General features: G+C 39.4%; 1 protein-coding gene across 1 annotated transcript; it reads left to right on the top strand.

Annotated features, from left to right (window-relative positions):
• The first annotated feature begins 2,040 nt into the window (after positions 1 to 2,040).
• Positions 2,041 to 12,884, top strand: LOC115439527 (transcription factor A, mitochondrial-like). Its single transcript, XM_030163372.1, has 7 exons — positions 2,041 to 2,300; positions 5,077 to 5,219; positions 6,426 to 6,496; positions 7,469 to 7,618; positions 9,043 to 9,138; positions 11,394 to 11,450; positions 11,540 to 12,884. The coding sequence occupies exons 1-7, from the start codon at positions 2,215 to 2,217 to the stop codon at positions 11,834 to 11,836; spliced, it is 900 nt and encodes a 299-aa protein (XP_030019232.1). The 5' UTR covers positions 2,041 to 2,214; the 3' UTR covers positions 11,837 to 12,884.
• The last annotated feature ends 566 nt before the right edge of the window (positions 12,885 to 13,450 follow it).

Raw genomic sequence — 13,450 nt, 5'->3', positions numbered from 1 at the left:
CTCTCAGATGCAGTATGGTCTGAATCATGTCCAGACAGTTGTTTTCAGTCTGAGTTGAATGTGTGAGCTCTGGAGGTCCTTCTGGACCATCAGGGCCTGGTTGGAACCTTCACATTGAGCTGGAAATGTTTGGATTTGGGAACATGAAAATAAACTTTTTGTACTGAATCAACGTTTGTTGTGGTTTGACATCAATGATTTTGGTTGTGGACTGTTAGATGTGGCTTCTTAAACCCTGGAAACACCTCATTCAGTTATATTTAAGGTTTCTTCAGAAAGTCCACATTAGCAGGAACTCTCCAGAACAGTTTGCACTTTTCACATGGTAAGTCCTTCTAGGATCTAAAACTGAGCACAAACACAACTCACACCTAGAATCACTGACAAGAACAAAAACACACTCAGCGGAACCATAAAACCAAGGAAAGAAAGGACAGTTGACATGTTTGAATGGTGGATCAGAACCAGGTTGTATGTAGGACTTCAAAAACACCAATAGAAGTGGAGCAAGAGACCAATAAAAGAAGAGTCATCATTAGTGGTAATTTATTAATTCAACAGGCTGTTCATCAGCAGGTCAACAGTTAGAATAGAATAGTACGTCTTTATTGTCATTGTACAGGTATAACGAAATTTTAAAAAGTGCAATCGTCATAGGTCCCATAAAAAAAGTATAAATAATGTATATAAAAGAGTATAGAAACTAAAATATAAAAGAAAAACCCTGACGGCATAAATATCTAAAAAAAAAAAAAAAAAAAAAAAAAAAAAGAGTGTTACTAGAGGTATAAAAGCACATAAAACATCATCATATACTCTGGACAACATTCAGCATTCCACACAATTAATTAAAGGTGCTGGAGACTTTCGTGACCAATTTTCATCAAATCTGTCAAACCTCAGTCATATCCTCAGTGTTATGAATCTGTAAGTCTGTCTGTCATTACTCACCTGAATCTCTTGCATTACGGTGAACAGTTTCTTAGTGCCATCCACCATAAACTGTCCATGTGTTTACAAACGAGCTGGGAGGTCACTCGGGCATCTTCAGAATTTTGTCGTGACGTGCATTGTGTGAAGCGAAGGCTCGCACACCACCTGACAGAGGCAGCTGGAACAGACACCATCGGAAACGGCAGGAGCTCCCTTCCTTCTATGCATATTCCTCCAGCCGTTTCTGCGTGTTTGTTTCATCCATATAATACTATATATACTTATATATATATATGTGTGTGTGTGTGTGTGTGTTCTTTATAAATACTGTTCAGGATAAGTTTGATGTTGATGCTCCATTTGGACAAAAAAGTCTTTTTCTATGAAATTCTTTAGAATGTATAACTGGATTTTAAAAAGTTGTTTAAAAAAAAATAATAATAAAAAAATCTATACTTCCCTTAATATATTCATCTGAACTTTGACACCCCTAGTATAAGCTCGCATACTTCTTTCTCTTTTTCTTATCTTTCCTATCCTCTTTTTCTTTTCTCCTTTCTTTCTATACATGATTATAATTAAGCACTTATATATAATGTCTTCTATTGCAAATGTTTTTATATATATAATTGATATGAAAAAAAGCTATATTTGTATTGTAACCTGTGCTGTTCTAAAAAAAGCGACATGTTTTATACATATATATATATATCTACTATATATAAATATATATATCTACTATATATATATATATACTATATATATATCATAATGTGTGTGTGTGTGTGTGTGTGTGTGTGTGTTTAGTATGTGTGGGAAAGGCAATCATTCTAGTGCTACTGAATGTTTAAGTCACTTAAGCATTCATTAGCAGAAGAACGCTAAGACACTTAAGTGTCTTCGTGCATTCAAAAAGAGACGCAATAAAGTATTAAATGCTGTCGAGGTAGACAACAAATAAATTTAGTATTTAATATGTTTACTGTTTTTTTCTTTTATTTTTGTAACTTTGACTTTGTACCATATGTACATTAGATATACAGATATTTTATTATACGAACCGGAAGTTAAACTTGGCGGAAACGGAAGTTTTTGCTCTCTCCCACAATGCACCGGGAGAGATTGAAGGCGCCTTTTGTAGCTCCTGCATGTCAACAAGGAGGAGGACGGGTCTTCGTGTCAGTGTCATGCATGAAAGTAATCATGTACTAGTGTCCTCCGACAGTCAGACCGTGTAGAATTAACCCTCCGTTCCTTCCTCTGACGTGTGTGCTGTCCGCCATGGCTCCGTTCTCCTTCCTGACGGCAGGTGCTAGCCTGTGGGCTAAATCTGTCAGTGTGTTCTCCTGCACTCAGACCCTCACAAGGTAGTCTCCTCTAACTACTGTGGTGGCTAGCTAAAGTTCTGTTAGCCTGCTAGCCTCAGGGGCTTTCTGCAACATTTTGCCCGTAATTGACGTAGAACAGTTAAATATGATGATGAAGAAAAGTTTAAAGTGATGAATGTTATGTAAAGTAAGTCGTAGGTTAAAGGAATGTCGGGTACATGTGAGGTGTTTAGTGTCATGGTCTATTAACGGAACGGCTCCAGTGGAGGGGTGTGAGCACCTGCGCATGCGTCACATGGAATTAGTGAACACAGGAGGGTAGTTTGGAGTGGCAAAATAAGGATAAACATATCACACTTAGATTCACAATAGTGAGATTTTGGAAATTTTTTTTTAGATTTGATGAAATTACATGAAACTTTATTGTAGAGCTGAAATGATTAATCTACTTAAAGTGATTTAAAAAAATAAATAATTCAACCACAATTCTCCTGAATCATAGCTTTGTTTCCTTCATTTCTCTGCTGTTAAACATTGGTCCCACTGTTGTGTTTCACACGGACGCTTATTGTGACGCACAAAGAAGCTTCAATTCAGGAAAACTGCAAAAGAATATTTCCCTTCAATCAATACAAGTCGATTAATCGAATTGTGAATTTTTGCATTCACTTAGAGCACCTAATTGATTAATCGGTTTCAGTTCTACTTGATTGATCACACAACAGGGAAATTCAGTGGTACAAGAAAATGTGCATGGATGAAGTTAGTACAAAAACCAAATAGTGTAGACAGTGCCAAGGTTGGTCAAGAATTCAGTAGTGGCTCAAAATGATGTCAGAATAATGAGATGCACCGTTGTATTTAATCCAATATAGCAGAATTATAACGGCAATTATATACAGAATTATAACGGCAAATCTCAAATTAATGACCTACTATTTGAAAATAATGTGATATATTAAAGCATTTACCATTATACTAACATTCAGTTAGTTTTTTTTTTTTTTTACTATTTAATTCATTGGCAATTTTTCCAAATCCATAATCAGTCGGGTCATTCCGTGCCACTTCACACTTCTCTTCATGTCATGGATTTTCTGGGATAATAAAATCATGTGAAAACATTTATGAAAACCGTGGTATCTTGCAAACTTCCATTCCATTCCACTGTTAATTTTTCACTGGACTGAGTTTAAATTTATGCTGAATGTTCAAGAAACACTAAGAATGTACAACTTTAATTCTTTTGAATAATTGTTGTTTAAATGTAGAAATATTTAGTTTTCAAAATGTAATATCTCCACTGTTGTCTTTTGTTAAGATAATATAAGACTTTTTGGATCCCATTTTGGGGAAATTTCACAGTTGACAGCAGCAACTTACAACACAATAGTATAAGAGAACAACAGGTACAAAAAAAACACACACAAGTTAGTGAAATATAAGGAAAATGAGAACCAAAGTTTGACTTTGTATTAAATGTTGAGTGCTTCTGATGTTGCATCATACAAAAAGTATAAATGTTGTATTAGCCCTACATGATATTATATATATTATACAGGCTGAGTCTATACGAGTGCTGTTGGCCTTATTGACTGACATGCTTTTAGAAAATGATTGTGTTTCACCAGTGGCAGCGGCTGGTGATTATCTGTTTTATAAAATTTGTTTTAGAATTAGAGTGTTTGAATTCTTGGTCATTCAGAGATATTGTGACAAAGGCCTTTAAAATGTTCCAGACTGGTTTGTTTCCAGGCAAAAAACAGCACTGGTGAAAGAGTTGCTTTTAGGGATGTAATGATATGAAAATTTCATATCACGGTTATTGTGACCAAAATTATCACGGTTGTCATTATTATTGCGGTATTGTTGAAATTATGCTCAAAATGTTCAAAAAGTACTTATACATAAAGTGAAATAATTTAACCAAGTTGTATTTTGAAAAAAAAAAAACAAAAACAACAACAAAAAAACAAAATAATTGGCACAATGTACTTTCTGTTGGCAGAAACATTCCAATATTAACCCTTAGTGGTCTGAGCCTATTTTGTCTGTTTTTCAGTACTTTTGATTTTGCCTTTATATACTATATAAACAAATGTTTCCTGTACCCATGTTTGGTATCTTTTTTTCCAGCACAACTTCATCTATATCATCTGTCTATTATTTTTTTCACTTTAACCTACTATATCAACATAAAAGGCCAGAAAACACAAAAAAATGTATAAAATCCAATTTAAAAAATGAAAATAATTTATTGCATAAATAACACAAAGATCCTTAACGAACCTTTTCAAAGACTTTAAAAGTGAGTATTGGTTCCAAGTATTAGGTATATACAATTAAAATTGTAATAAATTAAAACTATACTCAAATATTTGACATAAAACCATATCTTTACATAGGCGTTTCTCCAGAAAAGTGCAGTAATCAAACACGGTTATCGTGATAATTAGAATTTAAACGGTAATACTAACCGTCTGCAGTTTTACCATGGTTTATCGTTATACCAGTAATTGTTACAATCCCTAGTTACTTTAACCATCAGCTTCACAACCTGTCCACCTAAATTATTTGGACTTTACTTTTTTTTATCTCAACGGTGAAACATTGTGTCTCTACAAAAATGATTTAACAACAAATGATAGAAACCAAAGATCATTTTTAAAAGTGTCTTTAATTCAGTGTTACTGTGTTGAATATTGTGTCCAGTGGTTCAAGGCAGAGCTGAGTGTATAGTGAGCTGTAAATATGGATGAAATGGAAGTGCAAGTGTTTCCTAGAGATAACATTAATCTTTGTCAATGTGTGGTAGGTGGACCACTGTCCTCCCAGGGGCTTATGGGAGTTCAGTGAAATGTCTGACCTCTCAGGCCAGTGGGCCGCCAAAAAGACCTCTGAATGGATACATGAGATTCGTGATGCAACAGCAGCCCATCATCACCAGACAACACCCAGGTAAACCCCTGCAACAGTCTAGAAACATCTCATCACATGAGCCAGGTACAGTGATACCGAAAGGATTAGTCCAGTGTTTTTCCACCTTGGGGTCGGGACCCCACATGAGGTTGGTCACCTGGAATTCAAATGGGGTCGCCTGAAATTTCTAGTAATTGATAAAAACAAAAGGCAAAAAAACAAAAAAAAAAAAAACATACTAAAGGGGGAAGGTTACACTGTAAAAGGATCAACATTATTACAATGCAAACTTTGGTGCTGTTGGTGGATATACACCCCAGGTGAGCCTCTAAAGAAGACCCTCTTACCTCCTGATTTCAGTTTTACCCCTTGAACACTGGTTTCAGATGTTTGTGGTGCAAGATTTTATCAATTGAGAAAGAACAGACTGCACCAAACAACTTAAAAAGGGGATTGGGAGCAGTTAATGTGGTGTTTTTTAACCTTAGGGTCTGGACCCCTCGTAGGGTGGCCTGGAATTCAAATGGGATCGCCTGAAATTTCTTGTAATTGATAAAAAAAATTTAAAAAATGAAAACTTACTAATAAAAATTGATAGTATATAGCCTAAATGTTGTGTAAAATTAACGTTTATTTGCAACATATTATAGCAAACTATTACATGATCAAACCAAATTAATTTTAACAAAAAAAAAAGTCTCTATTTTGAATGTCTGGGGTCACCAGAAATTTGTGATGTTAAAATGGGGTCACGAGCCAAAAAAGGTTGGGAACCATTGGATTAGTCACACCAGGAAATAGCTGCTGGAACCAGCTGGAAACAAAAGAAATTAACACATGGATTTGAACAAAATCTGAAGATAAATAAACCTGACGACATTTCATGACTCCTACTTGTGGAGTCGAGCAGTAGAGTCACGACTGACAGAATCTGATCAGCTGTTAATTACATCTGTCAATCATGTATTGAATTAACACAACCATCCCGCCCCATCCCACCCCACGAGTCCAGAGAAGGGGGTACTACTCTCAATTCCACCCAGGACACTTGAATTACAGAAAACTGAAAGGACATTATTGATTTTTATGACCAGTTACGGCCAAAGCTGTCAAGTAGTACAGCGCAACAGCTAAGATCAAACGTTTAGTTATGTTGCAACAATAACTACATCTAAAGTTTCTTCTGTTGTGGCTCCATCAAACAATGCTGCTGATGATTCATATATAATTCTCTTCTCTTTTTAGAAATTAAATCAGTGGATATCATCAGGAAAATTGCCCAGCAGTGGAGAACACTGAGTCCAGAACAGAAGCGGGTATTCCAGTCCTTTGTCTGTTATTCTTTCCAGTTCATCTAGAAGTAGATCATGTGACGAAATCAAGAGTTAATTTGCAGTGAAATGTAGATTTACTTCAAAAAAACACTGAACATGATGTTGTCTTATGGACAGGTAAAGGCTTCTGTGCCCTGTTGGTCTGTTGATGTTGTAAAATAGGGAACAGTGTGGTTCAACAAACACTGACGTTTATGAAGAAATGTGAAACGGGGGCGAAGGTTTTTAACACTGGACATGACAAAAGTCTTATCTAAACAAAAAAACTACAACAGGACATGAGTCCAGAACATCAGAGAGAACACTTCCCTGTTCTAAACCCTTTGTTGTTCTAAACCCTTCCATGTTCTAACCCTTCCGTGTTCTAAATGCTTTGTTGTTCTGAACCCTTCCATGTCTTAAACCCTCCATGTTCTAAACCCTTCCGTGTTCTAAACCCTTCCGTGTTCCAAACCCTTTGTTGTTCTAAACCCTTCCGTGTTCTAAACTACTCCTTCACTGTAGCCGGTACATGGGGCTCAGTCCATGGAAATTTTGACAGGAAGTTTCTTAAAACAGAATTCCTTCAAAGGTCTCATCAGTTTTTTTTTCATGTTTTACTTTAGTATAATTTGTACTGAATGTTAAAAGAACATTAGGGATTATGTTGAACCTGTAAATGTCCATGTGTATTTATCTGAGTCGTTTCCAGTCCAGTTATCGTCCAGGACCAAATAACATGGAGATTTGATCAAACAGTAATAAAAGTACTTGGATTGTAATTTTGGTTCCAAAATAGAAGTAAAACTAATGAATTAACTAATTTAATGAATGAATTAATTTTTGAAAATGAAAGATTTTTCATCATGGTAAAAATGATTTAGTTCAATTTCATGAATGCAAACTATTCAAATGAATCCATGTGGTCCATGGTCCAGGGTTGGAGCTGTGACTGTCCGCTCTGTTTCCTTGCAGCCATTTGAGGAGGCGTCTGTTCGGGCCCGAGAGCAGTTTAAGGTGGACCTGCAGCGATACCAGGCTCAGCTGAGCCCGGCCCAGGCTCAGCAACAGGCTCTGGAGAAGAGGGCGAGGACGGCCAAGAGGAAGGCCATTCGCAAGAAAAGGGTAGGACAGGGACAGGTCCTGCACCAGACACCCACCCACTCATCCACCCAACCCCACTCACACTGGTGTATGAATGCGTATGAATGCTCGGTGGTGGTGGGAGGGGCCGTAGGCGCAGATTGGCAGCCACGCCTTCGCCAGCCTGCCCCAGGGTTAGGGTTAGAGTCCCAGGACAGCTGTGGACACAGATGTAATTTAAAACCACCAGAGGGAGAATGTGAGAGTGAATGAATAATGGAACAATAATGTAAAGCACTTAGGGGTCGGTGTCTCTGAGGTAAAAGAAGCATCACTGTGGAATTCATCCTGTTGGAGTTGTGGGCTACAGAAGGTTTTAGTCCAACTAAAGAACAAAGTTGTTATCGTTAACGAAAACTAACGAAATGATAAAAACTAGAATTGAAAAAAATGTTCGTTAACTGAAATAAATAAAAACTATAATTAAAAGAAAAAATGATAACTAACTGAAACTGTATTGTGTGCTTACAAAACTAACTAAAACGTATAGAAATTATGGATAAAATTCCCTTCGTTTTCGTCTTTGCCAGTGTTGGATTGATATGAAATCAATTTATTTTGCTCGAGCAATTTTAGCTAGCAGCACCATACGGCACTTCACGGTCCATCACTTCTCGTCACTCGTTGTTTACAGTCGTCTTCTCGTCCCCACTCTACCTGGAAACATGGAGACTAAAGTTGGGAGAAAGCAGCAGAGTCCTGTCTGGGATTTATTTGAATACAACGGCAAAGAAGAGAAAAGATATAAAAATAAAACTAAACTAAAATGAAGCATTTAGAACAAAAAAACAAAAACTAATAAAAACTAGCAAACCTGCTCTAAAAACTAATTAAAACTAACTGAATTAGAGAAAAAAAGTCAAAACTAAGTAAAACTAAACTATAATGAAAAATCCAAAACTATTATAACCTTGCTAAAGAAGCCTTCTTTGAATCTATTTTGTGCTGTGTGGTTATGTTAGCTCTGTGAAACCTTTAGAACACAATTAAAAAACAAACAAAAACAAAACACGATCCATCAAGTAATCAATGAGCTGAACAGTGTGTTTACATTTACCTGAATATTTCAGTAATAATCAGCCACAGCCCAGTCAGACTGAAAAGGAAACGCCTCAGTAGTTGGAAACAAGGAGGAGGAGTTTTTACAAAACCAAACTGGTCTGTGGATGACATAACTTTTATATGGGAGACTTACAAAGAGTTGAACATTACATAACTCCTCAACAGATGAAAGGCTGATAACAGACAGAAAAGAATAGCAAATGTTTGTCCTAGAGCATGAGATTGAAGATCTGTTATTAGTGTTGGCAGATCAGTGTCATACATATGGAAGCTCATCTTTTCCACTGCCTTCTGTGTGTGTGTGTGTGTGTGTGTGTGTGTGTGTGTGTGTGCGCGCGCGTCAGGAGTTAACCAGCCTGGGAAAACCGAAACGTCCTCGCTCTGCCTTCAACATCTTCATGTCGGAGCATTTTGAAGAGGCCAGAGGAGCCACCACACAGGTCAGCAGCTCATCACTGGGGTAGGGGGTAGGGGGGTCAGGGGTATGGTTCTACTCAACACTGGAGGTTGGACTTATTTAGTCATTGTCTTTTCCCTTAACAAAATGATTTAGTTCACTGTAGGGCTGCAGCTGTAGATTCTATTTAAAGTCCAGTGTTTTACCGAAAATTTCAGCGATTTATCAAGTAATTGGATTTTAATTTTTTTTCATTTTTAAACAATAATTCGATTGCGGCTGCAGGTGGGTCTGAAGAGGAGCAGGGTAGAAGACATGGGCATTTCTGACTTTGCGTCACTACCTGACACGATAGAGCAAGATTTCAGTATAGACGAGGTTCACGTGAGGGGGATGGATCTCTTGGATACTCTTGAATACCGTGCCCCCCCACCTTTCAATTCAGTTCAATTCAACTTTATTTGTATAGCCCAATATCACAACAAGGTTATCTCAAAGGGCTTTACAGAGGCAGTTGGAGTAAACAACAGTCAAATAAACAGCAAGAAAATGAGTAGTGTCCAGGGCATCCCCCGTCCTTAGACCCTCCTTCTCGGCAAGGAAAAACTCAAAACCCAGTGGGAAAAGGGAGAAACCTCGGGGAGAACCACAGTGAAGGAGAGATCCACTCCCATGGACAGACAGGCTATAGATGCACCAGGACTGATGGACGTCCATTTGCAGATGTAGTTCTAGTCTGCAAGGATGCAAGGATACCTTTGCTATTTTCCCACGGCCACCGGGGTGACCATGGCCTGGATCAGGAGCCTGGAGGGGGTTTCAACTTCTGTCTCACTGACCAGATAGTCCAGATGACCATGGACTAGACCAGCCTCCAGGGAAAACGGTCCGTCTGGGACCAGACCGGTACCAACCCCACATATGTGCGTGTATTTGGGCCTCCTCCTGCCGGTGGGGGTGTACCGCCCCTGCAACCCGCAGCATGTGGGACAAACAGACAGTTCGGTCTGTGTTTGGCTCCACCATGTCCCTAAAGCCATTCTAACACATCAACGTCATGATCCGCTTCGATCACCGACTATCCCGGTCCTGCCTGCGTTTGTCGCAGTGCGGCGGACAGGCTGGCAGCCTTCAGACAGGTGTGGACAGGGTGACTCCCCCGATATTCAACCTCAGCCATGACACCTGCATGGATGAACAGCTGGTTCCTCACTGGGGCTGCTGCCCATCCTTCTGATTCACCCAGAGGGGGTGTGTCTGGGTGTGGGGGAGGGGCATGCCTGTCCCGGGTACCAAGCACCGGGTCCTGGCAGTGAACAGCGGTCCAAGCTAGAGTGGCTTAACAGAATTAATAATCAAATGAATACTTGAGGCAAAAAAAAATAAGATTTTAGGATTTTTTTGTACTCAAATTACTCGAGTACTCATTGCAGCTCTAGTTCACTGTTAGTTTTAGTTTTTATCTCACCGGCTGATACACCATGAGCTATTGTGAAGGCACCGTGTCCAGCGTCGTCATCTTGGTTGTCCTCATCTTCTTCGTTGTCGTCTTTGTCCTCATCTTTGTTGTCTTCTACATCATCTTCGTTATCATCGTCGTCTTCATCTTCATCGCCTTCATCTTCTTCGTCGTCGTCTTCGTTAGCATCTTCTCCAATGAAACTACTGTCGGATTCATTTCAGATGTTACATGTTTCTTCTTGGGGTCAATGTCTACAAAGTTTGTTCACAGTTTTGAGAAATTTTTATTTTTTATTTTTGATGATTTTTTTTAAATATTCTAAATGATCCTTTCCTTCTAATGGTCTATATGTTGATGGTTTATAACAGGGGTGTCAAACTCAGATCCTCGAGGGCCGGTATCCTGCATGTTTTAGATGTTTCCCTCTTCCATCAAACCTGGAAGCCATTCCATCGTTATCAGGCTTCTGCAGAGCATGATGATGAGCTGATCATTAATTGAACCAGGTGTGGCTGTAAGAGGAAAATATCTAAAACATGCAGGATAGCGGCCCTCAACCGGAGTTTGACACCTGTGGTTTAGAACATGTAAATGGTTCCAGATATCAGTCTCGTTCCTATTGATCACTGATAGAAGTCATATATGGACTGTGATTGGATGAGTTGAGTTCTCCTCCAGTGAAAGTCCCGTCCACTTCTATAGTTAGATTGATGTGCATCCAGACCAAAGGACTGGAACATAGACAGTACCTGACAACCTCATACATTCAACTGGTTCTTGATACTTGGTCCTATTTTCAGCAGTTGTCCAATTACCCTGGTGTGTTTTTCATTCAGGCAAAGATGAAGTCACTGTTTGAGGACTGGAAGAATCTGTTCAGCCACCAGAAACAGGTCAGACACAGCTCTCGCGCTGTCGTCGTGTCGATAAGGCCTTTAAACTGGTTTCAATGTTGACCTTTTTTTTTTCCTCCATGTGTCAGGTCTACACACACCTGGCTGAGGACGACAAGATCCGTTACAAGAACGAGATGAAGTCGTGGGAGGACCACATGGTGGAGATAGGACGGGAAGACCTGGTGCGAGAGCAGAGCCTGTCCATTAGGAAGAAAGCTACAGGTCGGAGCACCACGGCCTCCAAGAAGAGCGCCAAGACCAAGACGAAGGCCAAGACAAAGGCGAAGAGCACCAGCACCAGCACAGCAGCCAAAAAGACCGGTGTGAAAGGGAAGGCACAAGCAGCCAGAAAGACAAAGAGCAGCTCCACCAAGAACACCTGACTCTACAGGAAAACACGTTTCCATTACAACGGACAACAGGAAGTACCCATGACTTAGCCCCTTTTTCCCCCCAAACTTGACAGTAACAGGTTTTTTCTGTCGTCATCATTGTCCGTAGGTTCATCAGAACAGAGTTTGAAGAGTCAGAGCAAGATGTGTTTAGAGCTTCAGTCATTTCCCAGCATCCTCCTGTGTCTGCTCAGCGACGCCTCCATCCACTGAAACCAAACATAATGAAAGCAAAACACCACTGTCATTGGGACCAGAGCTGCAGACCCCCCCCCCTCCATTTTAGTGGATCTTCAGTGTTCAGGAGAGTAAAGGTCACTGCTGTGTCTGGAAAATACACACCTGTGAGTTTTGGGTTGTGTATACGTCCTCAGCTCCATCACTTCGACGTCCCTTTGATAATATCAGTATGATTTCATTTTGTTGTCCATGTATTTCACGTAGACAGATGGGGGACGCACCCTCACCCTATGTGTGTGGACGTCTTCAGTGTCCAACTCCATTGCTTATGAATCCACTGAACTAAAAACAGACGTTCCACACACAGAAGTGCTCTTGCATGAGGATTATACGCCTAGTGTTTTTTTCTTTTTTTTTTTTTAAACCTCATTCTTTGAAGTTGCTACATGGTTCTTGAACTAAATAAATTTCCAAAAACAAATTTCTAATGAAGTCTTCGTCAAACTGACCTTACAGGTGTGTGAAGCGTAGATGTTTGACTTGGCTGTTACCATGGGAACAGAAAGGTAAACACACGTCAGTCCATCGGTGCTAAGTGAACCGTCCATGGACCTTTTCCGTAGTGAGGTTGACGTGTGAAGGAACATCACAGCAGGTGTAACGGACATCACCGGTGGTTCAACCAACAGTCACTCAGACCTCCTGGTTGGACAAACTGGACCAGTCCCACCTGAGCTTCCAACTGTGGATAAAAACATGATGCACAGACACAACAGGCCACGTACGGGTGTGTTTCTACTGTCACTACTGCGGTACCACTTAACCTTATGTTGTACAATGCAGCCATTTACTACGATGGCATATTGGGCCACATAAGAAAAAAAAATGCTTGTCACCACGAGAAAGTGGTTATTTAACAAGAATAAAGTCATAGTTTTAAAAAACTCATTATTTAATGAGAATAAAGTCATAATATGAGAGGTCGTACCCACTCATTGACTAATGTAGAACTTGGAACATTTAGTGCAGTTCTCCTTTCATTTGGGGGTTAGGCACAAAGGCCAAATACTGAGTCTATCCTCCCATCAACACATTAGTATAAGGACTTTAAAGTGAGTTTGCACACGTTTGGGTTTGTTGTAAGTACTGATTTGTAGCAAACTGCCTCTTCTGTGGAGGAGAAACTGTTGAAGTGGTCAGCTGTAGGGCTATCAGTGGAAACAGCAGAGAACTATACAGAGGGTTTAGTGTTTCTGAACAAACTGAGGATTCTACTCCTACTTTTTGAGTCCAACAGAAGGGAAAGCTACTGCTTTCTTTGTTGCCTTCACTGTAAAACCAGAAACTGTCGAATTTTCAAAATATTACGAGTTTAATCTCATAAAAGTACGACTTTATTCTCGTTAAATAATGACTTTATTCTCG

Source organism: Sphaeramia orbicularis, chromosome 19 (genome assembly GCF_902148855.1).
Source record: "Sphaeramia orbicularis chromosome 19, fSphaOr1.1, whole genome shotgun sequence".
Taxonomy (NCBI): Eukaryota; Metazoa; Chordata; class Actinopteri; order Kurtiformes; family Apogonidae; genus Sphaeramia; species Sphaeramia orbicularis.
The sequence above is the reverse complement of the archived record's forward strand: the minus strand, read 5'-3'. Positions and strand labels throughout refer to the sequence as shown.